The sequence below is a fragment of the Pygoscelis adeliae genome, unplaced genomic scaffold (assembly GCF_000699105.1).
Source record: "Pygoscelis adeliae isolate BGI_AS28 unplaced genomic scaffold, ASM69910v1 Scaffold133, whole genome shotgun sequence".
Lineage (NCBI taxonomy): Eukaryota > Metazoa > Chordata > Aves > Sphenisciformes > Spheniscidae > Pygoscelis > Pygoscelis adeliae.
In genome coordinates, this window is record NW_008824475.1 from 5177298 (window position 1) to 5202406 (window position 25109).

General features: G+C 34.5%; 1 protein-coding gene across 1 annotated transcript in view; it reads right to left on the bottom strand.

The window, feature by feature from the left end:
- The window catches only part of TBC1D19 (TBC1 domain family, member 19), a 56281-nt gene that overhangs the window by 19940 nt on the left and 11232 nt on the right, over positions 1 to 25109 (bottom strand). Inside the window, exons 5-12 of the mRNA XM_009321402.1 lie at positions 23705 to 23780; positions 15987 to 16061; positions 14968 to 15031; positions 14031 to 14077; positions 11875 to 11985; positions 10942 to 11014; positions 10094 to 10132; positions 7455 to 7567 (exon numbers count right to left, since the gene is read on the bottom strand). Of these exons, the coding sequence (XP_009319677.1) occupies positions 7455 to 7567; positions 10094 to 10132; positions 10942 to 11014; positions 11875 to 11985; positions 14031 to 14077; positions 14968 to 15031; positions 15987 to 16061; positions 23705 to 23780 (598 nt within the window). The remainder of the gene's footprint in view (positions 1 to 7454; positions 7568 to 10093; positions 10133 to 10941; positions 11015 to 11874; positions 11986 to 14030; positions 14078 to 14967; positions 15032 to 15986; positions 16062 to 23704; positions 23781 to 25109) is intronic.

Below are 25109 nucleotides of genomic sequence, written 5' to 3' on the forward strand. Positions count from 1 at the left end.
CCATCCCTGGAAGTATTTAAAAGACGGGTAGATGAGGCACTTAGGGACATGGTTTAGTGGGCATGGTGGTGTTGGGTTGACGGTTGGACTCAATGATATTAGAGGTCTTTTCCAACCTTAATGAGTCTACGATTCTATGAATACAAAGAACTCAGGCCTTTTTTTAAACTCCAATTATTTCCTGAATGTCTACAGAACATACACAAGAGTGAAACGATGGGGAAGTATCAGAACAAACACTTCTCTGCTTTAGCTTATTCTATCCCTTTCTTCTTAGAAAGAGCTTGCAAAGGAAACAAAAAATTAAATATCGCACTATCATCATGTAATTCCAAAATCCCTAAATACCTCTGTCATCATGCCTACAATTGAATAACACAGTTTCAGATTGAATACCACAGCTTCAAACAGATTTGGAATAAATTTACAAACTAAATCAGCAGTCCCAAAGCTCCTTCCCACTTCACAAAAGTATTTTGGTTTTAATGTGTCTCTACAGGCACCACACAAATGCTTGTATATTCCAAGTTTTACATAATATTTACTGCTGATTTCTTTGCAAAAAAAGGTAAGTCGAGTAAGGATTTAAAGAACAAACAGGAAGATGAAATTTTGAGAGGGAGAGAATGGAAAAAAAGTAGATAATGCAACTACTAATTTATTGTAACTTGGGAAAGAAATTCTAATAACCTCATGGTTTCTTGTTATCATTTCCTAGTTTTTAGTTCTCTAGAACTGCCTTAAACAATCGCTATAGGCTGTTTGGAAGTGGGAGAAGAAAGTGGTATGAAGGAAGACAGTAATCTTTTGCTACACACATATAGAGCAGACTTGAAATTTGTATGCAGAAACAAGTTTTCTTCTTAAAATACTTTCACCTGAGGTTTCACGATGGCTCCAAGCCACAAGTTAACATTACCACTAGTCCAGTATTTTGTACTAACCTTTTCCTTCCTGAATTAGGAAGCCATTCAATTATGTTTTACATTTGCTTACAAGAGTCTATTTTCCTGTTACTATTAAAATTATTGTAAAACCACAACTAAAAAGTAACCACTTAAGTACATGGTCCATTCATCTTAACAGTCAGAATAACTTGGTATTAAGTTGAATTGCTGCTGTTTTATTCACACTTAGAATAGACGTAGTGATTTGGCATGCAAGGAATGACTTCACTGAATGTATGAAGAACAGATTTCTGTATAAGAAAAAAATATTCATAAATGATGCCCTACTGTATGCCCTAAATCATGAGTTTAGAGTGCTAGTTTCAGTGCAGTTTTGTTTATGGCATCATACTGAACTATGATTGTTATGTTATTAATCTCTAAAATATTTACTAGCTTCCTATGCCTTAATTCAACTGCATTATTAATGGAAGTGTAAAGAATCAAGTTAATTGCAATTATGTATAAATTACAGTTTAGTGTAGCCGGTGAACAGTATCTTCCACAGAAGAAAAACAGAAAACCGCTGAAAGAAATTTAAATGAAATAGGTTTAATCAGAACAGAGTACTTGCTATTTGTTAATCCAGAATGACACGTGTATTTAAAACATTTTGTAAAATGTTTTTGTTTTAGCAAAGGAATCAATAAAGCTGAAGTGCAGAAACTTTCCATTTCTCACCCTTCAGACTTGTGTACCGATTTTAAAAAACAATCGACTTCTTAGAATATAGGGCAAATATTGCCTGAGTTAGAACAGAGATTTGAATCACTTAGCCTTAACCAACAGGATGTACAATTTCTGAAATATATATCCTTCCCAATTTTCCTCCTTCATTTGTTTTCATTGGTGTAAATATTTCAAGCAGTTAAAAAAGTGGTAAGAATAAGCAACCTGATGTTTTAGGGCACTGTCTTAACAGAGAGAACAACTGCGCTCAGATTCTTCAGCAACTCGCAGAAACTGAATGGAAGTTCTTTATAATTCAGTTGAACACTTTCTTCAGTATGATTTTAAATAAAAAGGGTAAACAGTTTATCACCTTTTCTTTTTTAATGAATAATAGTTTCTACTTTGCTCTTACAAAAACCCACTAGGCCAACTTGGTCATTTCTCAGAAAATAAAACACCGTTTGCTGTCGCTGTTGTAATTTCAGCATGAACTAAAATTTCAAACACAACTCAAAACTCTACCCTGAAAAAATGAATAGCAAATTTACATTGCAAATATAAGCAGAGTAAAACAGTACTTACATATTTTAACAGTTAAATAATTTAGTAAAAAGAAGGCCAAGCTGTCCACCTGAACTAGAACTCATGAGAAAGAGTTCGGGAAACAAATCAGAAATTATTAAAAAGGGACTTGCAATGCAAAACCAATCATAACTATTCTAGGAATAATGGTTTTAATTCATTACTTGTCATTCATTTTCTCTGAAATTGTGATTGTTGTTATTGAAAATGAAAACAGGGCTTGGGAATCACACTGGTTTTTTAGACGCAACTTGACCACAAGTAGATCTTGCCCATGTCTCTTAGTAAGACAAGAGGCTTGTGATTCATGCTGTATTAATAAATTTATTCCTCATATCTGAATCATAAACAAGATTGGTCACAGATCTACTTTCAAGCCACATGACCCTTTTGCTCGGTGATCAGTTCTTCTCACTTACACAGTGAGAAATGCTTTTAAGAGCCTCATGCAGACTTCAAAAAAAGATTCAGGTCTTGTTTTACTATTTTATTGGTTGCATTTCTTCCTCCACACGAGACAACTGATTACTACCAAGTTTCAGGAGTGTCCAGAAATGTGGTAGGTTTCTTAGCCTAAAATGTTTTCATTTATAAAACCAAAAACCTTAACTTATTCATTGGATTCAACCTTTCTTCTCTGTCTGCCAAATCTTAATGTAACCTTGATTTGTAAACTTTTTACTTTTTCAAAATGTGTTGCATTTTTATATAGACTATAGCTTTTCTCAAAATAATATATATTTTTTTATACTGCACCTCCAAAGATACTCCTCTTTCCAAGTTGAAACAAAGTACATTTCAGAATTGCACTGCCCAGCCCTCTTGACCCTACCACATACCAAAATTTCCACCCAAAAAACTCACACTGTATCCATCTGAGAGCATAAGGAAAAGGGAGCTCTGAAAGTAGCTCACAGGCAAGAGAGAACAGTATCTTTCAGCAGTACCCAACAAAGCTAGTTTAAGCAGAATCTAGTGATTCACCTTCTTTGAAATTAAGGTGTGGATTACTCAGCAGCCTCTGCGCAGGCACAGTCCACCTGTGGCCTGTCATGAAATCCCTGGCACAGGAGCTGCACTCTCACTGCTGAACTGTAGGCAGCTCATGATTCATTTTTAGGTTACCCTCATCATTTGAATGTACTGTCTATACCTGCCTCTCCAATCTAATACAAGAAATGGGTGGGTGAGGGATAGAACTAGGAATATGAAGAAAGACTGACACTGGGGAGTCTAGAAAGAAGACACTAAGATTTGTGGGAATTGGATGAAGCCTAAAGAATGGCAATGAGCATTAATTAGGTGAGCTGTAGATTTTGGAACAGAAGTACCAGAAACAAGTACAAAACAAAAAACTAAACAGATTACATAAAGAGATAATGGACAAAAGAGCTAAAGAAAGTCCCTCCTGGCAAATCCTGAAGAGGATCCAAAACTTATTCTCCTTTTACCAGACACCTGTGAAACCTACTTGTAAAGTACGTCCTTCTCCAGTCAAAGATGACGACAGTCTATTACTGCTACCGGCTTCTCAGCTGTTTGAATGGTGCAGTGGGTACCTTCGGCTACTGATCCTAATCTAAATAACCCTACTGATAAGGCACAGAGTTACATCATGCTCCATGATGAACTTACCACCTCACCTATTTATTAAGTTTTTAAACCTAGGAAATTACATTCAGTAAAAGCTGTAGTAAAGCAAAGCATTACTAATTTCTGCATGCTGGAATTTTCAGAATTAAGATTGATTTTCAACCCATTAACTTAAAAAAAAATTACAGGAAAAAGCCTATAAGATAGTGAACAATTTTGTTTTTTAAGCACTGCTTGAATAGCATGCAGTGAATAAACAATAGGGTAACACACCAAACAGAAGGGGGAAAAAAAAATAAACAGATTCTCAGTAAGTGTGTGCCATCCATTTTGTGTAATCAATGAGGCAGACATCCCACAGGAAAAACTGTGATTTTGTGATTCAAGAGCATACGATAAAATACATATATACAGCAAATTGGACTGTTTGCACAGACAATATTAACTGTGACACTGTTCAGCTTTTAAATGTTTGACTTTGCAACCTTAGAAATGCTCTTTTAACACAGTTTCTCTAAAATGTACCATTACAAATGAAAACTAATAAACAATTCATTGCCAGGAAATGTGTTTACGCATTTCTAAATAATCCTGCATATAGAGCTTACAGTTTATCATTTTTATGATTATGATGCTAGATTGCTAGTATCATCCCTTGCTTGGCTGCATATTAGCTTTATATAGAGGCTGAGCTTTACCGAATAAAATTTTCCAAACAACAATATTGGATGCTAACACACACAATGCTGCCCATACCAAACCCTCAATAATGTTTTACATTAAAGGAAGGAAATTCACAGTCCTTATGAGTTATAGATTCATACAGCTATAAATGTAATACAGCCTAAACTGCAAATCAGAAATATTACAGCAAGAAATCTCTGCAACCACACAATTCAACTTCAGCAGAGAAACAGTACACAAGAGGTAGAGAAAAGAAGTGTTAGATAAACCAATGAAGTCTATATGAAATACAGCAGATCATACAACAGCTACATGTATCTGAAAACTGCTTTGCTATACTTTACAAAAAATAAAGCAGTATATTCAGTATATGCAAGAAGACCACCTCAGGGTGTTAGCATTCTCGCAGTAGTTACTGCGAGAATACAGCCTTACTTCTGTGAAACACTAGTAAATGCAATCCTTAAAATGAACTATGGACACTCATCTTATACCATAGCTATAGTAACCCATGTGCTATCCTACCTGATCTATGGGCAGCCTGCTGGGTCTCAGTCAGAAGGCCTGTCCCTTTAATGCATTCATATTTTTAGTACTCCAAGTCCGTAAAACAACTGTAACTTAGAGCCCAGGATAACAAATACTGTACTATGCTATGCAAAAATAGTCTTGGAAAAGAAGATAAAAGGCTCCGATAGCTGTTACATTAGAAGATACAGTTTCAGTTTAGCGTGATAGGAAAACATTCATATGCACTTACATCACCAGCTTAGGTGATTTTCTCCAACATAGCGTATCTTTTCCACAGACTTGATAATTTCTGTTCTTCATGGGGAGGGAGGGTGGATTTTGTATTTTACTGTCTTCCAATCCTTTATTTCAACAATCTCAAAGTAGTGACAAATTCGCAGTCTGCATCACTTCATCCATCCTTACCACTTTTTCTTGATGTTATCGTTACCATTTTCCAGCCACTTATCATCATCTTTCTAAGTTCTTTCAGCATCATCACAAAATATTGTCTCACCAATAATTCCCTGCACGCAGTCTACTCAGTTCAGTCTCAAGGCTCTGGACCCTGTAGAATGTCTCCTAAAGGAGAATGTCTACTGCACTGAATCTCAGAATACTGTATGCATATATAGTTTATTTTTCTTCTTCATCTATAGTTGATGAGCACCATTTGCTAAGTGCGTAGAAAGTTATCTCAAGGTAAAATATTATGTCAACGAGAACATATTAGCTGCCCTGACATAGGTGTCCACATGCATCCTTGCAATAAGTTGGAACTGAATTACCATTTATTACACAATAAAGGCACATACATGAGCACTTCTGATCAAACAGCTAATGTACTGTTCTCTAGCTTACCTAACAGTAAATTGAGTTAATACCCTCACAGCAGACACTAACATTTTGAGAAGGTCTAAAATATTCACACTTCATGCATAGTATAAACACATATTAAAAACTACTATAAACTAGAGTCAACTTTTAAAGGATCTAACAGTGTGGCTGACAAATATATTAATAGACAGACATAGCTCGTTCCTCTTGTTATTAATCTAATAAAAAGGTAATTGTTGAAAATTGTCCATGTGAATTTCAGGAAACAGATTTTAATAAATCTATTTCTGTAACAACCCATGCTTTATGCAAACATAAAATGAAATATTTGATTATTTTTCTGATTATTATCTTGACTTTCAGTCATTAAAACAGAATACCTGGCTTTTTTATTCAATTATTTCATTTTCCACATTAAGATAAAAATGCTCTTAGAGCATGCGGCATGTAACAGCATATAAACAGATGCAATGTAATCAACAACATTAATTTCACACCTCTAATACTCCTGTTCTCATAAAGACTTCTAAAATTCAAGCTGTCCCAATAATTTAAAATAACTTAAATCTAGTGTTGAGCATCTTAAGTAAGCTGTATAATATTTCATTATTATTTCAACAGCTCGCTCTTCTACAGAAAATTCTATCTTTTATTTACTAGAAACAAAAGCCTATTTTATTTTTTCAGAAAGGAATAAACTAAGTAATTCTAATACCAGACCAAATAACTTCAACTCCTCAGGTAAGCTGTCAATGAACAAGATTTACATTTGTTTTTAAGGGCATGATCTTACGATTGTACTATGTAGTTACCAATAAATGCCCCAGTATTACAAGAAAATGGCTACATCCTCAAGGGGCATGAGATACTGTAAAATTCTCACATTTATGAGCAAATTTACATGTATGCATGTTACCTTTTATTGCAATAAAAGCCTTGCATCAAAGTATTCAAAATTCTGCAAAGATTTAAATAGGGATTTAACTTTTTATGGCATATTAGATATATTGACTATAGCATGTCTTCAGATACTGCAAAAGATTTCATTGTTGAGGACTTGAGTCAAATAAACATAAGGTACTATGAAAAACTGTTGCCGTACAGGGGAGTATGAAAACAATCCACATCTTACTAGTTCCTCTTTATGTCTTTTTGATTGTACATATGTAGAGTATATGCAATAATATATAAAGCAATTTACAAGATATGTGCATGAATATGATGACAGGTTCAAATAGCCAGGAAAAAGGTATAGCACATCTTCCTTTTACAAAACATAGCAAAGATAAGAGAGATTCAGTCTTCTTTCCAGGACTTTTTTTCTTGTCCCCTTCTGAAAAAGTCAGCACCATATAGGAAAACCTCAGGAGCTAGCCAGATCAACTGAATAGTTTGTTCTACAGTATTTTGCTCCTATATCTGTTAAAAAATTAGGAAAGAGCCTAAAAGACTTCACCACAGCATGGACTTCTTTTATAGGCATGCGCATATTTCTCATAAAATGTTTATCAGTTTCTCTGACAACCCAGTAGAGCATTTCTATTTTGGAAAAAGATCACTAGAAGATATGCGCTTGCACTTTTGTGTTTTCACCTAGTCTTCATATTTTGCTTTCACTTTGCTCCTTACCTCTGGCTGATTAGAGATATTGAGAATGAGGGCCCACAGATCAGCTCGGAGTGCTGTTGGACATCCCTGACGAACATATTGTTGAGCTGCAGCACTATCTTGCTCTGCTAAAACTGTTAAGAAACAAAGCAGGGAATGAATTGATATAGTTTAAGACTTCCAAAGTTTATCAAATTATCAAGTACTTTAATTTTTAACTTTACAAACTGGTTTACCATGCTGTAAGCATTAGCTAATGGGAAAAAACCTAAAAGGTCTTGTTTCCACAATGCAATTTTGAAGTAGTTCCCTGGGAAACAAGGCAACTGATATTAATAAGCAAGGCTGTGCTACCTTCTATCATAAAGTAGCACTTAGTATGTACCCTCTTAGTATGTATCTATGACTACATCAGGGCTAGTTGCAGCTAGTAGGCTGGCATCAAGCAGAACTAGCAGTCATATATAGCCACAAATACTCCTGTTTAACTATGAGTGGTATCTCAGTTCAAATAGGAGATTGTCACTCATTCTGTTTTTTTGCATCTCCCCTATTTTCATATTAACTATACGAATATCTTCACAGATAACTGTGGGGCAAGAATTTTCCATTTCAGAGTGTACTATCAAGTTCTCTCATTATTGGTATACGTACTCTGGGGGATAAAGACTTTCCTTCTTAAAAGATTTTGTTTTTCCTTCAGACTGACATAAAACAAATACTCTACTGTTGACAGGTTTGCCTAGATGGGTCATTGTTGTCAAGCTTTAGGCTACTCTGTCACCAGGGCCTCATCTTGAATAAAGTACTGTACATACCTTAGAGCAGATGATCTCATTCCTTACTTAAATCTATAAACTTGAGAGACAATGATCTTTAGCTATCCTCATCTGGTAGAAGTGTTATTTCCCATCGAGGTTATGTGATTAACTGTACCCTCGTACCTGAAATGTCTTTCACAACAGAGAGAGAGTTGGGAGAATATTTCTGTGAGATTATCTAGACATTAGATAGGTGTTGTGCTGGTACTCAGAAGTTTTCAAATCCGTATCCTCTGATTTTTCTGAAGTCTCTCAGAAACAACTTGCTTTTCTAAACTTCACTAAATTCTCTATTCACAATATACTGCCCTGACATGACTTAGAAGGATGAGATTTGGAATTATAAATTTATTTAATTTATTCCTCTCTCCTTCCCCCTCTTCTTAAATACTGAATAGAACAGTCTGCCAGTTCTCTGTTTTAACCTGCAGAGCTCTTAACACAGATGGTGTGTGATCCTTTTTTCCTAAACAAAGAGGGCAAAAAAAAAAAAAAAAAACATTCCTACATTCGCCACAAAATTTTAGAAAAGACTGTGATTCATCTCAGTGTCCATGAGTGTTTACCTTATTGTTTCTCACTGAGACACAAAATATTGAAAAGTAGTTTTGCTATATACACGATGGGGTTTACTAAATACAATAAAGAAAATTCCTCAGACTTGGCAATACATCTAATATAAAAGCAAAATCATTACATCAATGGCAACCAAAGTCATTACCAACACCCAATAGAGCATGCAGTAGGATTCCCACTGAATGAACTGAGATTTCAGTTTATGGTCAAGACTCTTAACTCATATTTTTACAAAATTTTGTGTCTTTGCATGTAGGAAAAGCTAAGACAATCTCTGTAATACAGGCTGTTCTACACAGACAAGAGACGAGGAGTAAGAATTACATTGTGGAGTTGAATGACTGGCTCAGGAAGTCTGGATGGGGAATTTATTTGGAAGAACAGGAAATGAACAGCAAGATGGACAGTGCCATAATGACTTGCTCTTGGATCAGAAAACAGACGATGAGGGATAGAAGGAGGACCGCAAAAGGAGAAGTAAGAAATAAAGGTCACTGTTTTGTTACTGCAACAAAAAAAAAAAAGGGATGGAGGACTTTTGGGATGGCACTCACTCCATTTTTTTCTTTGATGGTGATAATGTTTAGCAGGAATCACAAGAGACAGTAAGGAGCAGATATTGATGGATTTCGAACATTCCTTGTATGTTTCTTCTATAAGCAAACTTGAGCTAATAAATCATTGTTTCTTTTATCTTTCCCTTTCTTTTGTAGGTTATTTCTTAACCTACAAAAAAAGCCTGGAACTTTCTCAGCAAAAGCAGTATACAGAGACAAATGAGTGAATTTTCCATGGTGGCTAAGTATTGCAATACTTAGCAAGTTCTGCAATTGCAAATAACAATTAAAAAGACTCTGTTCTGATGCACAGGTGTAAACCCCATTACACTAATAAGAACTGTGTGTGCAAAGAAGGAGTCCACAGTCTTTTGATTTTAAAGTGACATTCAGTAGTGGCATAAGTTAAGTTATCACCAGAAAGTTATGTCTCTATGCTTCCTACTTCATTTTTAATGAAATATCTGTGGAGCTATTTATCTGGTAGCTACTGGTAGACTGCAAATGCTTGCTTTTCTGTCTCTGTCTAAATTACAGCGGTATTACTGACTGTCTCTGTCTGAATTACAATGTTATTACCGACTATGCTTTGCATTAGCCTGTCTAAATTGTTAAAATTCTAAAAGGTATACGTAATTGAGACAGAAATTTACTAAATGTATCCCTAACTAATCACAGTTTATTACAGATGAAAACAGATATATACCTTTCTGTCCAACACGTACATGTTCATTTTCAAAGAACTCTATAAAATAAAGAAATAGAAAAGAATGGCAAAAATTAAATTAAAAAAAAAACACTCCAGCTAGTACTGCATTTTATATTTTTACTACACGCCACTACATTCAGCTGATTTTTACTGTTAATGTCACTAAAAATCAACCTGAATCAGCATCAATGTTCTTTTTCAAAAACTAAGAAGAAATAATACTACAGAATTTTTTCTTGTCTGAAGGACACAAATACCAAAGTAGCACTACACTGCATGAACCTAGACTTTCAATTAGGCAAGTTTCCATCTAAAAAGAAAAATCACTTGAGACTGTAATGTTTCCACTTTTGTATGAAAAGACCATTTTAAAACCTGTTTCTACAAGAATATATGCGTACATGGAAAAACAACAGAAATTATGCACTATTTAAGCTACTGAATACTAATATATGGATAATTTCTGTAATCTTTTCTTAAAGATAGTTATTTAAAAGATGTTTGTATATATGACCATCTGTTAGTTGGCTTAACTTTTATTGATATTTTCTTTCTTTTTGGAGAGAGGTAATTTTGTTCTCTAGACCCTGAAGTGTTCAAACACACTGGAATTAACATATTTTAAACTTAAGGTGACGATTTTAAATCTTCTCCAAATCAGACCTTTCATAATTACAATGTTTTCTATTATTAGCTATAATTTACTAAGAAAATCACTACAATCATAGTTACAGAAAAAATATTCATGGTTTATTATGGAAAAAATACACAAATTACTTGGTAATTGCAAAGTATTCTACTCATTAGTGTTCTATTTAAATGACTGAAGCACAGCATTAGCTAACCAGGAGGCACTTGTGCTGAATCATCAATACCCAGCTGTCCTATATTTAAGCCTAGTTCACTGAAGTCTTCTTTCTGAAAAGAAACAAAACCATAAAAACAGTAATTAACAGTGTTTAATTCTCTAAATCACTAGAGATTTCTTCCAAAAGGCTTAATGCGTATATTTTCTAAACCAAACATAGTACATTTAAATGCAGATATAAGAAAGATGAGCTCAGGTTTTTAAAGAGAAGAATCTCACATCAATTCTTACTCTAGTTTTAGTATAGGCCCCAGTTTTCATGTCAACTATGAGCTACACCTGGACGCAGTAAAGTGGTGAATGAAAGATTAGGTTAAGGATATCTAATTCCCAGCTCTTTCCCAACCCAGGTGCAAGTTTTTCTACTAGCATAAAATCCTCAGGAGACTTATCAGTGAAGCATTAAGAGCAGCTCTCCTATTTTCCAATTATAATACTAGCACCCAAGCAGTTCCTTTCATTTACAATCTGACAATAAAGGGATTTAAAATTACTTTGAGCAGAAAATTAGAAGCTAACTGATTGTCAGATTACTGATCTTATACAGCATCAAATAAAGCTGTAGAATTAAGATAAACTACAAATTTAAAGTTTTCTTCTATAGAAAAAAAAAGAGTAAGTGAATAACATGTACAGAAGCATATTTTTGGCACAAATCAAAGCTATGTAGCATAAAATGAAAACTTCCCTACTGGCAGACAATTTAGTTTATGTTTTACTTTAATTAAAGATGTCTTTTCATAAAACTTTTTTATGCTCTGTGTTTTAACTACATATTTAGATTGATTTTCACTTTCAAAAGAAGAAACTTCTCGTGGTATTAGTATTCTTCCTTATTGTTTAGAATCTTATTCATTAGCAAGGCAAAATAATTCTTACAGAAACCTCTTGTGAGGAAAAATCTACTTACCAATTCTGGAATATCTTTAACTTTTAGAGGAACCTGAATTAGCCCCAGATGATTTCTGAAACTAGGCTGTTCTCCATTTTCATAATTTGGGTTTCGAAGATTCATCAGTACCTTAAAAATGGAAGCTCTGTCATTCCTTGCATATATTCAGAAATTTACATTCAGAACTCTTCTTAACATCATCAGTATTACAAACAGTACGTTCAGCATAAAACCATTTCATGCAACTATCATATATATATATGCCCAAATTTTATCTCAACATTTTCAAAATCAAAAAGGAGCCAAATTTTTAAGGAAGTAATATATTCTACTTTGAAAAGTAAGCTCAAATTATGAAATAAAAAAGCAGAAAACATTTTTGATATATGGGATTAAGTGCTATGTACATAGTAATGTCTTGACTAAAATCCACTTCCTCATCAAAGCCATTCAAACGCCAAGAGTATACTTCTGATGGCTACAATATCCAGGATATTCTTCAGTACTACTTTTTTCTGAAAGAATTTTTATCCATATTCTTACACTGGCGATCCTATGTAGCTTTCAGTCAAAGTGCTACATAATTTGCTACTAAAATAAATAGCAATACACCAAAATATCTTCTCTTTCGTTTAAGGAAAAAAAAAAAAACCAAAACTCCAGAATTGAAAACCTAAATAAGGATAAAATTTAAGAGACAAGGAATCATAATGTCAAGATAAGTAACTTTGATCTATAAAGGAATTTACAGCCTCTTACGTACTGTTATTTCATGGGTATAGATTTTAATATTATAATGTTGAGATGGCAAGGATTCTTTCTAAGATGAGTTTCCAGCTCTCAGGAAATTCTTCCACAACATCCTACCTCTACAATTCTCAGTCTTAAGTATTCTAATACCACATAAACTCACTGTCAGACTTGTAAATTAAAAGATTAATGTAAGAAACTGCAAACTCTGGAAAGACAACAGTATAACAGAAAAAAAGAGTGACCTTGAGGGTCACTGGATAAGGCTAAAATGAAGATAGATTTGTTTACAGATTCAAGATTAAATACACAACTTGGCTGTTAGTACAGTGATGGAAAAACAGAATAAACTAAAAATTTCCAATATTATTATCACTAACTGAACAGGAGGAGCTCTTTAGGAATGTAATAAAATGGATAGAAAGTTTATTGTTGGGATTCAGAAATGCATTCACAATTCATAACCATGAAACAATTTACACTTAAGTCAGAAATACTATAAATCTCTACCACTACAAAAGACATTCCACTAAACTTGCACTGAATCACACTGAAATATTAATACGTTAATTCTGACTGATAATTCAGTACTAGACTTCTAAGTTTTATTCTGTAAATTAGGAGGCCATCTTAACTCTATAATTCTACACTGTCGTCATGCTCTAAATGATTTGTTTCCTGTATAACTCACAGGATATACAGATACTGATTTTTTAAATTTTTTTTTCAATCACATTTTAATCCAAAATCTCCTAATGTGTCACCATTAAGTTCACTGTCATCAACAATGTTTATTGTCCATTGTCCATGCCTATTCTAGGCAGAGCTGGTAAAGCAAGTTCTGTTTTACTGAGATGTTCCGTGCTTGAACCATACAGAATGATGAGCAATACTGTCATTTCTAACTTTAAAGAACCAGCAGTCACCATTTTTTTAATGGTTTGGTTTGATTACAGACAAAAGCCTCCAAATTCCACACAGTTGTTTCATGTTTAATCTTTCACAATCTTCATAGATGACCTACAATTTCAACTGCATACAGGTCTACTATCTACCACCAAATAGACTATCAGCTTCATACATTGCCATTTATCAACTTAACGTATTGCAATTTAAAATGTAAAATGATTTATGAAATCAGTTGGAGAACTGCTCTCAGAGGAAAAAAGTCAGCTCCAAACTGACTGCTCTTTGGAGAAAGAGAAGTTTACCACAAGTACAATTTAATAATGAAGTTTTAAAAAAAGAGACAATAGCATTTTGTTTTGTAAACAAAACATGGAGTCATAAAAAACATGCCAAATTTCACTTGCTATAAAGGACAAATGGTCTGAAATACACTTAACAATTATTTTTCCCACTTCACATAAGAGATTACAATGGATGCAAGTCAATGGCTGAGTCATTGTTTCATAAATGCTTACCTCAAGAAAATCTTTAGGTGCATAAACAGGCCGGAAGAGACTTAGATCTGAAATAAGATTTCAATGATGCTATGTTAAAACCAAGTGATGAAAAAACCATGCAATTTTCCCATACCGGTAACACAATCTAGCAATTTCAATAACTTATTAAAGCAAAGATGAAAATAATGTTATCACAGATATCATGGCTACAACCACCACATCTTCTCCAAGATTATGCTACTGTTAGTGCCTTAGTTTTGTAAACCCCAAATAAGTGAACAGTAGTCACAGGAAGCTTTTTACTTATCCCACATAAGTCTTTAGATTGAACCATTCTTCGAGATGAGAGAGAGATGATATTCAAAAGAGGGTTGGGTTTTTTTAACAGCATAGATTGTTGAATTAAACGTACTGCTGTCAAACAAAAAGTAGGGACTAGTCATAAATAATCCATGAAAAGTATTTGCCATCGCAGAGGAGGTACTGCAATGCAAACTAGTACCTTTGCAAAATCATTTCTTTTAAGGAACTTGGATATGAACTAACAAGGCAGTTAGCCTTGCTCTCCCAAAGGATAATATGACTATTTTGTGCAAGTGTTATTTTTACCTTTTGTTAATAAAAAGTCTGAGCTTAATTATCCATAGTTCTGAACATTTTCTTTCTATTAGCCTGAGCTTACACTAAGAGGAGCAGTGCCCTAGCTCTATAAATCTCTAAAGCACTGGAATGAGGAGTATTATACCATAACCTCTCACTGATGATTCAAAGATAGTACAAGAACTTGAAATGAAATAACAATGAAATATTTATTTATGCATAATGATACATTACCAATGAGAAAAAAGATTGAAATCAGTTTACCTTGATTACATTAATCTGACTGATAAATAAGATGCATATGCTATTTTTTTGTGTAAAAAAATTTAACGCACATAGATTTAGTTGGTCTTACCTGGCTCATCAGTTCCCATTTCATTCCATTTACTAAGTAATTCTTTCTGTTCACTTACAGGCCTCTGAAAGGCACAAGAAAGTAACTCTTCTCTTTTTAACAGAATGAGTAAAAACATGCTTATTTCAAATACAATGTAACACTTTAAAAAATAGATTACACTAGCAACACAAACTTATTCTGCTTACAGATTATCCCCAGCCTGAAGGTATATTCTACTGTAGAAAGTCCAACTTCCAGTTCAAGGGAAAAAGAAGCCCATTAAATAGTTTCATGTGCTTACTAATGAATTTTAGGCTATTTAATAGTCAGTTTCATATTACTGAAGATTTACTGCTCATTCCATAGAGCTGTTGGACTTCGTCATCAAATTCCTGTCCCTGGCACAGTCATGAAAAGCAAACACAGCTGCATCCTTTATCTCATATGATGAACCATAGAGGTTCTGCTGCCTATCCTAGATATACAACAGGCAAAAGATAAAGAACAAAACATTCTAACATTATTCCCCAATTCCATGATCTTTAAAATTAAAGCCTCTAAATTAATAAAAAACAAACCAAAACAGAGCAGAATGAATGACAACCGAAATTAGCAATGTACCAGTATCTCTCCCTCCTAAAGTACCAGTTCAGCTATAGCTTTCTCCAGCATGCAAAGCATGTATTGTGTACAGGCTATGCAGCTAGAAGTTATACTGCTGAGTCTGCACACAAAAATGCTCTGTTAAGAGCAATGAACATAGCAATTAGTTTTCCAACATGCTGCTCCCTTAAAAGGCTAAGTACTGCAACAGCAAAGAGGAAGATCTGCCTATAGACTTCATCTTTTCCCAAGTTGAGCTGATGCATACATCGCCACTTATCCCTGAAAATTATTCTGCATTAAAATTATTTGGATACTGGCCTTGCAGCTCTTGATAACCATGTGTAAAATGAACATTACATTACAAGTGTGCAAGACAAGGCTTAATTTCCAAAAAATGTCAGTTTGGCAACATAAATTTAATAATACATTACCTTCTGCGCTAGTGGGATACCGAGTTCTGTGCACATGCTGTTTAGACTTTTTAGAATTCGCTTCTCCCAGCTTCCCTAAAACACACAAAAAAATTAAATTACATGGAATTTCTTTTTCCTCCAATTGCATTTATGATGTAATAACAAGCAGCTTTTTAAAGTTATATATAAGAAAGGATAGCAAGAGTCACCGACCGACACCTGCAAAAACGTTAAGGGAATATTTACATGCTTGTTTAAATGGAAACAACAGAGCAAACAGATTTCATCATTTACATCACAATAAAGAACCAGAAAAATTAGCTGTTCACATTTCAGATCTCCAAAAACCATGTATTTCACAATTACTGATTTCTGATATATGCCTAATGATCAAGCTTCCTTATATATCAACATTTAATCAATTTTTCAAATGATTAAAAGCACGGCAATCAACTGTGTACAGAGAATGCCTTCTCCACTTTGTGACCTGAAGGGAGTGCAAGTCTTTCTCCACAAAAGGTATTTTAGACGTTCTCAGAAGTTAAAAAAGTTAGAAATTTGGTATTCTGTAACACTCAGAAAAATAGTTATCCTAAAATAATTGTCAGGAAATAGTTCTCTAATCGAAGAGAAAACCAGAAGCAGACAATACCTCGGTAGCAAGTGGACAGCTTAAAGAGCAATCAGATTCTTCTGACTATTGCATTAGACTTCAAACTTACCATATGGTGCCTAATCCGTGGATAATTCCTCTGAAGTTAATGCCAACAAGTATTGACTTCCTAGGCAACTGACTTAGGATTTTGCTTCTGTGATTACAGCAGCACCAGTGGATTTTATATTTAATTTAGTTTTCTGTGGATGATGAGTCAGGCTCCGATCAAATGAATGCAAAGACTCCTCTTAATGTCATTTAGCTCTATTTATTATTTGTTATTTGCTCTAGACACGAATTCTACAACAGTTAGTTACGGTCTAACCACATGTTCCTCAAACTTAAAAGTTCTGTCCGAAAGAGGCTGCAGTTTATTAGACAGGAAGCAAATGAAGGGAAGGGCAGATGTTCAAATGTTCTGTTAAAAAAAAAAAAAATTATGTCTTGTCTGTAATTGTTTCATTTTAGCTTCCATTTACAAGATCCTCTCATGACTTTTTCCACCAAATGAAATAGCTATCTTTCACCAGAAATTTCTTCTCACTATCAAGCCAACCCTTCACCTTCCCTTGCATAAACAAAACAGATCTGAGTATTAACTGTAAGGAATGTTTTCCAAATTGCAGTATTTTTTATAATATTCTGTATAATATTTTTATTTAACTGTATTATCGTATTCAAATGCCTTCCAAATGCTGCAGTTACACACCACCATGCCACAAACTGGTTATTCTCTCACGGAGGGGTGGTGTAGAGCATTTACAGTACCCTATTTTGCTGAGAAGTGGGGTTTTGTTGCTGGAAGAAATGAGAAGTGAGAGAGCACGAAGACTACTAAGCTATATAAGATAAGAAAGTGGAAACAAAGAGAGAATACAGAGGTGTTAGTAGCAGTTTGAAAAAAAAAGTGGAATCATCACGATCAAAGTTAAGGAAAAAAAAGAAGAAAAAAAAAAAGGAGCATGGATATGCTCCAAGATATAAAAGCTACAAAAGAAGCACAGAGGAGGCAGATGGCAGCTTTGCAAGACCAAGAACCAGCTCGTTCCAAGGCGCAATGGAGGCTGATACTCTCGGTGTGACTGACAACTGCCAGACCAGACATTAACCCACTTATCACATTGGGGATGCAACATATTAGTAATAAATCACTTCTGGATACTCATAAACTGTGCCATAATTCAGCCTTCAAGACTCTGCCCAGTAAAAGATGTTCAAATAAAAGCAACCAAGTCAAAACAAAAGTGAGGCTTGAAGAGGCTGTGTAACCAACACGCTCTCCCCTCTCCTCAGGACAGCGGAGTTGCCTGCAGTGAGCAGAAACAGAATGCAGTATCCTTGACTGAAATAAAAGCCAGAGGCAGAGTTCATAAAGTCATTTCATTGATGGGAACAATACATTTTCCAAGATGATTCCTCTAATTTTACAAAGAAATCTAACACTAAGAAAACACGTTGCTGGGATTGCTATGGTTACAATGATAACCTTCAGTAAAATAGTTGAACTGAGGAAGGCAGTGCTGTAATTTGCTAACAATTTCAAACATGTCTATTACAAACTGAATTCATCTTATCTTGTAGCAAAGCCATTTATAAACTTTCACTGCAGTTAAGTGAAACTGGGTGGACAACAAATAAACTAAACAGAAATATGTCACAACTGCATAAACTAGCCAGGATTACTTAGTTTTTTCCACAATAATGAATCCTAAAATTCTTTCTTCTAGAAGACTAGACAGAAATGTGATTCTTTCAGAGTGTATGTAATAAGACCTACTCTGTGGGTAGAACTCAAGGTGTCTGGACACAGATTTCATTTGGTACATTTTCTCTAATCAAAACCTGTAAAATTCAAAAATAAGAGAAATACAGAAACTATGTTGGTACTGCTCTCGTTCTGATGCTCACGAACTTTTCATTTGCCCTCTGATAAGAGGCATAACTTAATTTAGGACACAAGAAACCAAATCAATACATGATCTAAAAGAGATCTGAATATCCCCTACTCCAACTTCTGTAACAAGAAGCAGAAATTCTTTTAGGAATAATAAAAATGTTATCAAATTTCTTTTGACTTTAATACTTTTCAAAGAAAACACCATTTTTCTTTAACAACTATTCAAGCACTCAAGTCTATTTTCTCAAAGAGATTTAGAAACTAGGAAAGGTGAATTGACTAGTGAAGGAAGATGTTTTAAGCAGATCTTCAGCAGTCACAGCATTAGAATATGTAGCATTGTCATTTTATTTTTTTCAGAGTCCACCAGTCTCTTTCAAGAAAGAAAATTAATAATTTATCTGGCTTTTGTCCTTTAGGGATTATTTAACTCTTCTGGGAGAAATTAGGATACGGATAGGAACATCTCTATTATACTTTAGAAAGTTCCTAGTACCCACGCTCCTGTTGAAATCAACTGTAATGTTACTCTTATTTTAAATAGACTGGGGAGTGCTCTAGCTCGTAACTATAAACCTACAGGTCAGAACGCTTTTTTGATTGTGTGTCTGTATAGCCTGTACAACATGAGGAATCTGGTCTTAGCCGGGCAAAAAACCTACCAGAATATCAATAGCAAATATAGCAGTGTAATTCAAGGTAATTTTCTGATCAAGTCTGTTGTTTATGTATGGACTTCCTTCAAAATGCAAGATCTGAAAATGAATGAAAAGGAACATAGGAAAATTTAAGAACTGGGAGGAAAGGATTTGCTTTAGCAAAGCTCCATTTCAGTAAGATCTTCACAGATTTGGCATAGAGGTAAAGAATCTAATGAAGCAAGGGACAAACAGGTTAAAACACAGATAATTATGGTCTTCTATCTTCCCAGAATTCTGAATTGCAGCCCACCAAAGAACAATTTATCTTTTCAGGTCCCTGTATTTTTAGATAACCAGCTGATGCTACTCAAGTAGAACATGCTGAATTACCCTTAAGAATTCCATCAGAATTCTCGTTTTTGTGAATGCACTCCATTACCCTAGTTTTAAGAACTGCCCTACCTTCAGGAAGGTATACTGTATTGCCAAAGATCACCCCGAGTTATGTCGCTGACTGAACAAATTTCAGATGAACCTACCATTTTTTTCATTGGAGACAAATTTAGAAATAATGGAACAAAACTTCAAAGAAGATCAAACAAAAATAAGTATCATTAACTCAAACAACATGGGTTCTCCAGAGCCAGTAGAGTATCTCAGCTTTCTCTGAAGACATCTAGTTACCTTAATGTTGCCTCCCTCTGGAAAGCAACACCTTTGCCACTCCTATTGTGGAAAGCAGCTGCTGGAGCCAAGCAGACTCCAACACAGAATTGGCTGCTCCTTTCCCATTTTCTTACTCCTTACGCTTTGTAACTGGACGATGGGGCATCATTTCTTATCTACCGATCTCCTCCTTAAGTTTACTTGTTTAACATTTCTCTCAAACCCCTGAAACAAGCTCCTAGCTTACAGCTAAAACCAGGAAAAAGGACCTGTATGGAGTAAAACATAGCAATGCAGATTTATGAATTATATATTACGGGATTATCATGATAAGAGTTCCTGTTGAGTTTTACAGTGTTTGGTTTGTTGTGAACTTTGTAAAATCTCATATGACACAGTTAAAAAACAGCTTCATGGAAGGTATCAGACTGTGGAAACACTTCCTAGCATTTCTTTGGACTCAGCTTCTTATGCTTCTCTTTAGCTCTTTTTGCTCTTATTTTTATGTTGTCCATTTCATATCTTCATTGCTGTTTGCAGCAGACTTGTCCTAAATTGAGCAAAGGCTTTCCCAGTGAACTCTGGGAGCAAAACAAACAGTTGAAAAGGTCTGCAATCATTTCACCTCATCAAAACATAGATATGAAAATAGTCAATACAGCAGTTCAGTGGATTCAGGAATTTCAACTCACAGCAGTCTCTGCTAGGCAGGTAATGCAAATTAGCAAAGTTCAAACATTTAATCATAGAATCTAGTGCTAACACTTTGTCTGCATTAAGATGCATAAGTTTTAAGCAACAATTCTGCTGTTTAACAAGGCGGGAAGAGGTGAGCTATCGCCCCAAAATTGTAACCAGACCAAATAGCTCAGGAAACACCAGAGGTGTGAAATAACCCCATGTTTTAAAAGAAAGGTCCCAAATATTATATCTGACATTTTCCAGGAAGCAAACAAACAAAAAAAGACCTAGTATTTCTGTCTAGGAAAGACCTAAACAATGACAGACTAAAGCAGCTGTACCCAGTGATCTATCTTGACCCAAACACAGGTCCAGCTCTCCAGCACACATGATTAGAAAATATACGTTATGTTACGTTAATATTCAAAGATACGTAAATATTAATGGCAGTACTTTTTCTACACTGGACAATACCACAACTACATGAATGATTTCCAGCATTACTATTCATTGCTGTTAATGCTCTATCCTTTCCCAGAAAGCTGTTTTTCTTTTGAGGTAGTGAAGAGAATACAGTATAAAAACTTCAGTCTGCCACCTAAGAATGAGAAAACAGAACCAATTTGAGGAGAAAAAGGGTTAATTATGAACATTTTAATATCTACTCTAGAATAATACTAATATAGTTTTAATTACTGATTCAAAGTCATTCTGATAACTGATATCAAAGTAAGATGGTTTTCAGAATATTACCCTTCCTTCCAAAATTCTGAAGTAGAGCAAAATTAATTAAGATAGAAAAGGATAAAGAAAATGTCAATGAGCTCATAACAATGGAAACAGCATCTCAAATGGTGGCTGTGCATAATAAAAATAGAATATGACTTATATGGAAAACAGTTTTCTACCAGGACAAATTTTGTTGATAGCACCAAAATATTCTTTTCCAACTGTTGTGATGCTAAAAGACAAGTAAGGTGAAAAAATCTACCTACAAATAAAACAAAAACAGCCTTCTACCTTCAAAACATTAATTAGATTTCCGATACCTCATGAAAGTAAATTGGTAAGTTTCCACTTTTATTTCTCTCCCAAAAGGTTTTAGCAACATGTATATTTGCATTTTAGCTATTTCCAAATATTTTAAACAAACAAACAAAATCATGGAAATGCTGACTTTGTAAGCTTTTTACATCATTTATTGCTCTTTAATCAAAAAGAGTAACAAAATAAAACCTAGTTGTGATTCAACTGATCTGATCATGATTGTTTTCTTAGGGACCTATTACCTACAGTGATAAACGTGTGTGCATCTTGAAAATCAAATGCTCACATGTACCTCAGTGGTTTTAGAAAATATGTTAAATCCTTAACTGTGTATTTATTACTATTTCACAACTATCACCATTTATCAATATTTCTCTGTGAAAAGGATTCATATGTCTTTATTGAAGAGTTGTATTTCAAGAATAGATTTGAAAGAGGATCTACTGGTTTTGGCTGGGATAGAGTTAATTTTCTTCATAGTGGCTGGTATGGTGCTGTGTTTTGGATTTCTGACCAAAACGATGTTAACACACCAACGTTTTAGCTATTGCTGAACAGTATGTACATAGCGTCAAGGCCTTTTCTGTTTCTTATGCTGCCCCACCCGCGAGTAGGCTGGGGGTGCACAAGAAGCTGGGAGGGGACACACCTCGACAGCTGACCCCAACTGACCAAAGGGATAGTCCACCCCACAGGACATCATGCTCTGAATAAAAAAGCTGGGAGAAAGAAGGAGGAAGGGGGGACATTTGGCCGAAGTAACCGTTACACGTGATGGAGCCCTGCTTTCCTGGCGATGGCTGAACACCTGCCTGCCCATGGGAAGGAGTGAATGAATTCCTATTTTGCTTTGCTGGCATGCATAGCTTTTGCTTTACCTATTAAACTGTCTTTATCACAAGTTTTCTCACTTTTGCCCTTCCGATTCTCTCCCCGATTCCGCTGGGGGGAGTGAGCAAGCAGCTGAGCTGCCTACTAGGGTTAACCCACCCCAGAGCATAGGGATGCATAATACTCTTTGAAATAGAGCTATGAAATTTTGAAGCTAGTAAAGGTAGGACTTCTCCTACTCATTCCTAAACTATTAGAAAAACAGTCCTTTCCACAGAGAGCTAAAAATATTGGTTACCATAAGTATTGTATACACTTTTATACAATAATAACCAATGAAACTGGTTTAGACAAACATACACAGATACACCTCTGTGGTTTTCGCATTAGTAAACTGATAAGAGTGATTATTTTCAGGCAGTAAATTGTGGCATTACATTTCACATCACAGAAGAAAAATTAATACAATCTGTGTCCCCAGATGCTAAAGACTAAAATCCAGGACAGCAAGATAAGACTTACTGGAAAACACAACAATATGATTGAAAAAGTAACACAATTTTTTGAATACCTTGTGAAAGAATACTGCAATATATTTCTAGGCACAGCTGAGTTAAATACAATTTTATCCCTACCTCAGATATTTTGGTTCGATGATATTCTGGAAGCATTTATTTTTTTACATTTTTATGTGGATTTTTTTTTATTTATTTCAAATGGCATATATTGGTGAAAAAATAAAACCAGTGAAGCAAAAACACTTTTTTTCCTGACACCAAAAATCCTCATTTAATCTTTTATAGTCCAGTTTCTCTTATTTTCCTTCAATATGCCTTAAGCTCCTTAGCTCTATACTTTTCATCTTCCTTTCACATTTCTAAGTACTAAACATATCTCTTCTTCCTGAAGATCTCGCTATCTCTGCAGCCCATTGTCTTTCATTGCCAAACTGCCTGCCAGTGTCTCTCCATAACAGTATTTTTGTAACCCTAAGTGAAATGACCGATAGCTACACTTTTTCTTCTTCCCAACAAAATCAAGTTCTCCTCCTTGACGTATTTCACATTGTCTCTATTCTACAATATTCACCTACCTGCCACTGTATCCTACTTCTTTCATGGTTGGAGAATTACTTGAGCATTTTTTTGTATGTATGTAAAATGTCACAAATACAACATCATTAACTTTGATGCAATTACAAATTTGTGTTTTTCCTATGGTATAAAACCTAGAAACTGTACAATAACATTACAGAGAGTAAATCTCAAATAGTCTAATCAAAGATCTGATACGAACGGTAAAATTAGTAACAACCAACCTGTGCTTTCCTCATATAAGCTAATGGTTCTTTCATATGCTCAGGCGGTGCTGCAGGATGACAGGGTGCAGGAAACCTTAAAGAAAGTATAGTATATTTTAAATGTTCAGATTTTTATTTTGCTTAATTAATCCTGTATTTGTAAACCTAACCATAACTTCTTTCATGACAGCACTAGTAAAACCACTGTGTATGTTGATTAAGAACTAAAAATAAGCATTATTTTTAGAAGTATTTCTTCCTCATCCTTTCCTATGGACACAAACAATATAAAGACATGTAAGTATTAATAACATTTCAACATGAGTTCTTCTTGTATTAAAAATAATACTTCCTCATAATTTCATGTATTTGTAAAACAAAATCAAATCTATGAACGAATCAGGTATTTTAGAAGTGTATCCTCTTCACATCATGTCATCTTTATGACTCCCTGGAACTTTTACTATCCAGGATATTATATTTTTTCAAGAGACAATACATTTTTTGGAGGATTTCCTTTTAAAAATCAACAGTGAACATGTACATATCCAAAGCAATTAGAACTTTGCGGTGTTGACCTAAACAAAGTTGAATATCCATTCATAAACTGCATTATGCCAAAATAGAAAAGCTGGAACAAAACTAAAAAAAAAAAAAAAAAAAAAATCAAAACACTAATTTGTCTTCCAGTAGTACAGATTATTTCCAATGAGTTATTGCCAAACATTTCATCCAGCTTAATTTTAACTGTCTCAAATGTCTTTCAGGAAACAAAATTTACACAAAACTTCTCTTATAGTTAGCCTGAATTTTCATTTGTTTATATGTATTCGATCAGTTCCTTTCATATGATTTTGGGAAACCCTCCCCAAATTTCTTCCCATTTTTAACTGGTAAGGTCATTCTTATACTTGCCACTAGTTTGTTCCAGACAACTGTATGTGTAAAATGGAATCAATACTAACAGATTTCAGCAATGCTCATGAAATCATGGTGTTCTTAGCCAATTTCAATTTTCCAGGACTAATTTCATTATTGTTTGCAGCTTATTTCCGTGAACTCAAAGAAAGCATAAGCATTAGTCCAAAAGACAGATAAATATTTTTCCCTTGAAAGATATGATGAAGATGAATCCTTACTAACAGATACATTTACAAGTATTTTGCTGAATTGAGTCCCTCATACTACTAAGACACATTGTTCAAAACTGGTAACTCTAACAAGCTTATTTAAATCAGCACAAATAGATTTGCATACACATTTCTTATTATACAGTTGCATTTATGGCTATATCTGTTATGAAATTCACCTTTCCACCTTGCCAGAATGTAAAGGTAACTTATGCTTCCCAGAAGTCTAATCCAAAGTTCGCTGAACAACAATAAAAAGGGGATTTCACAAATTTCAGCGTGTTTATAACCAT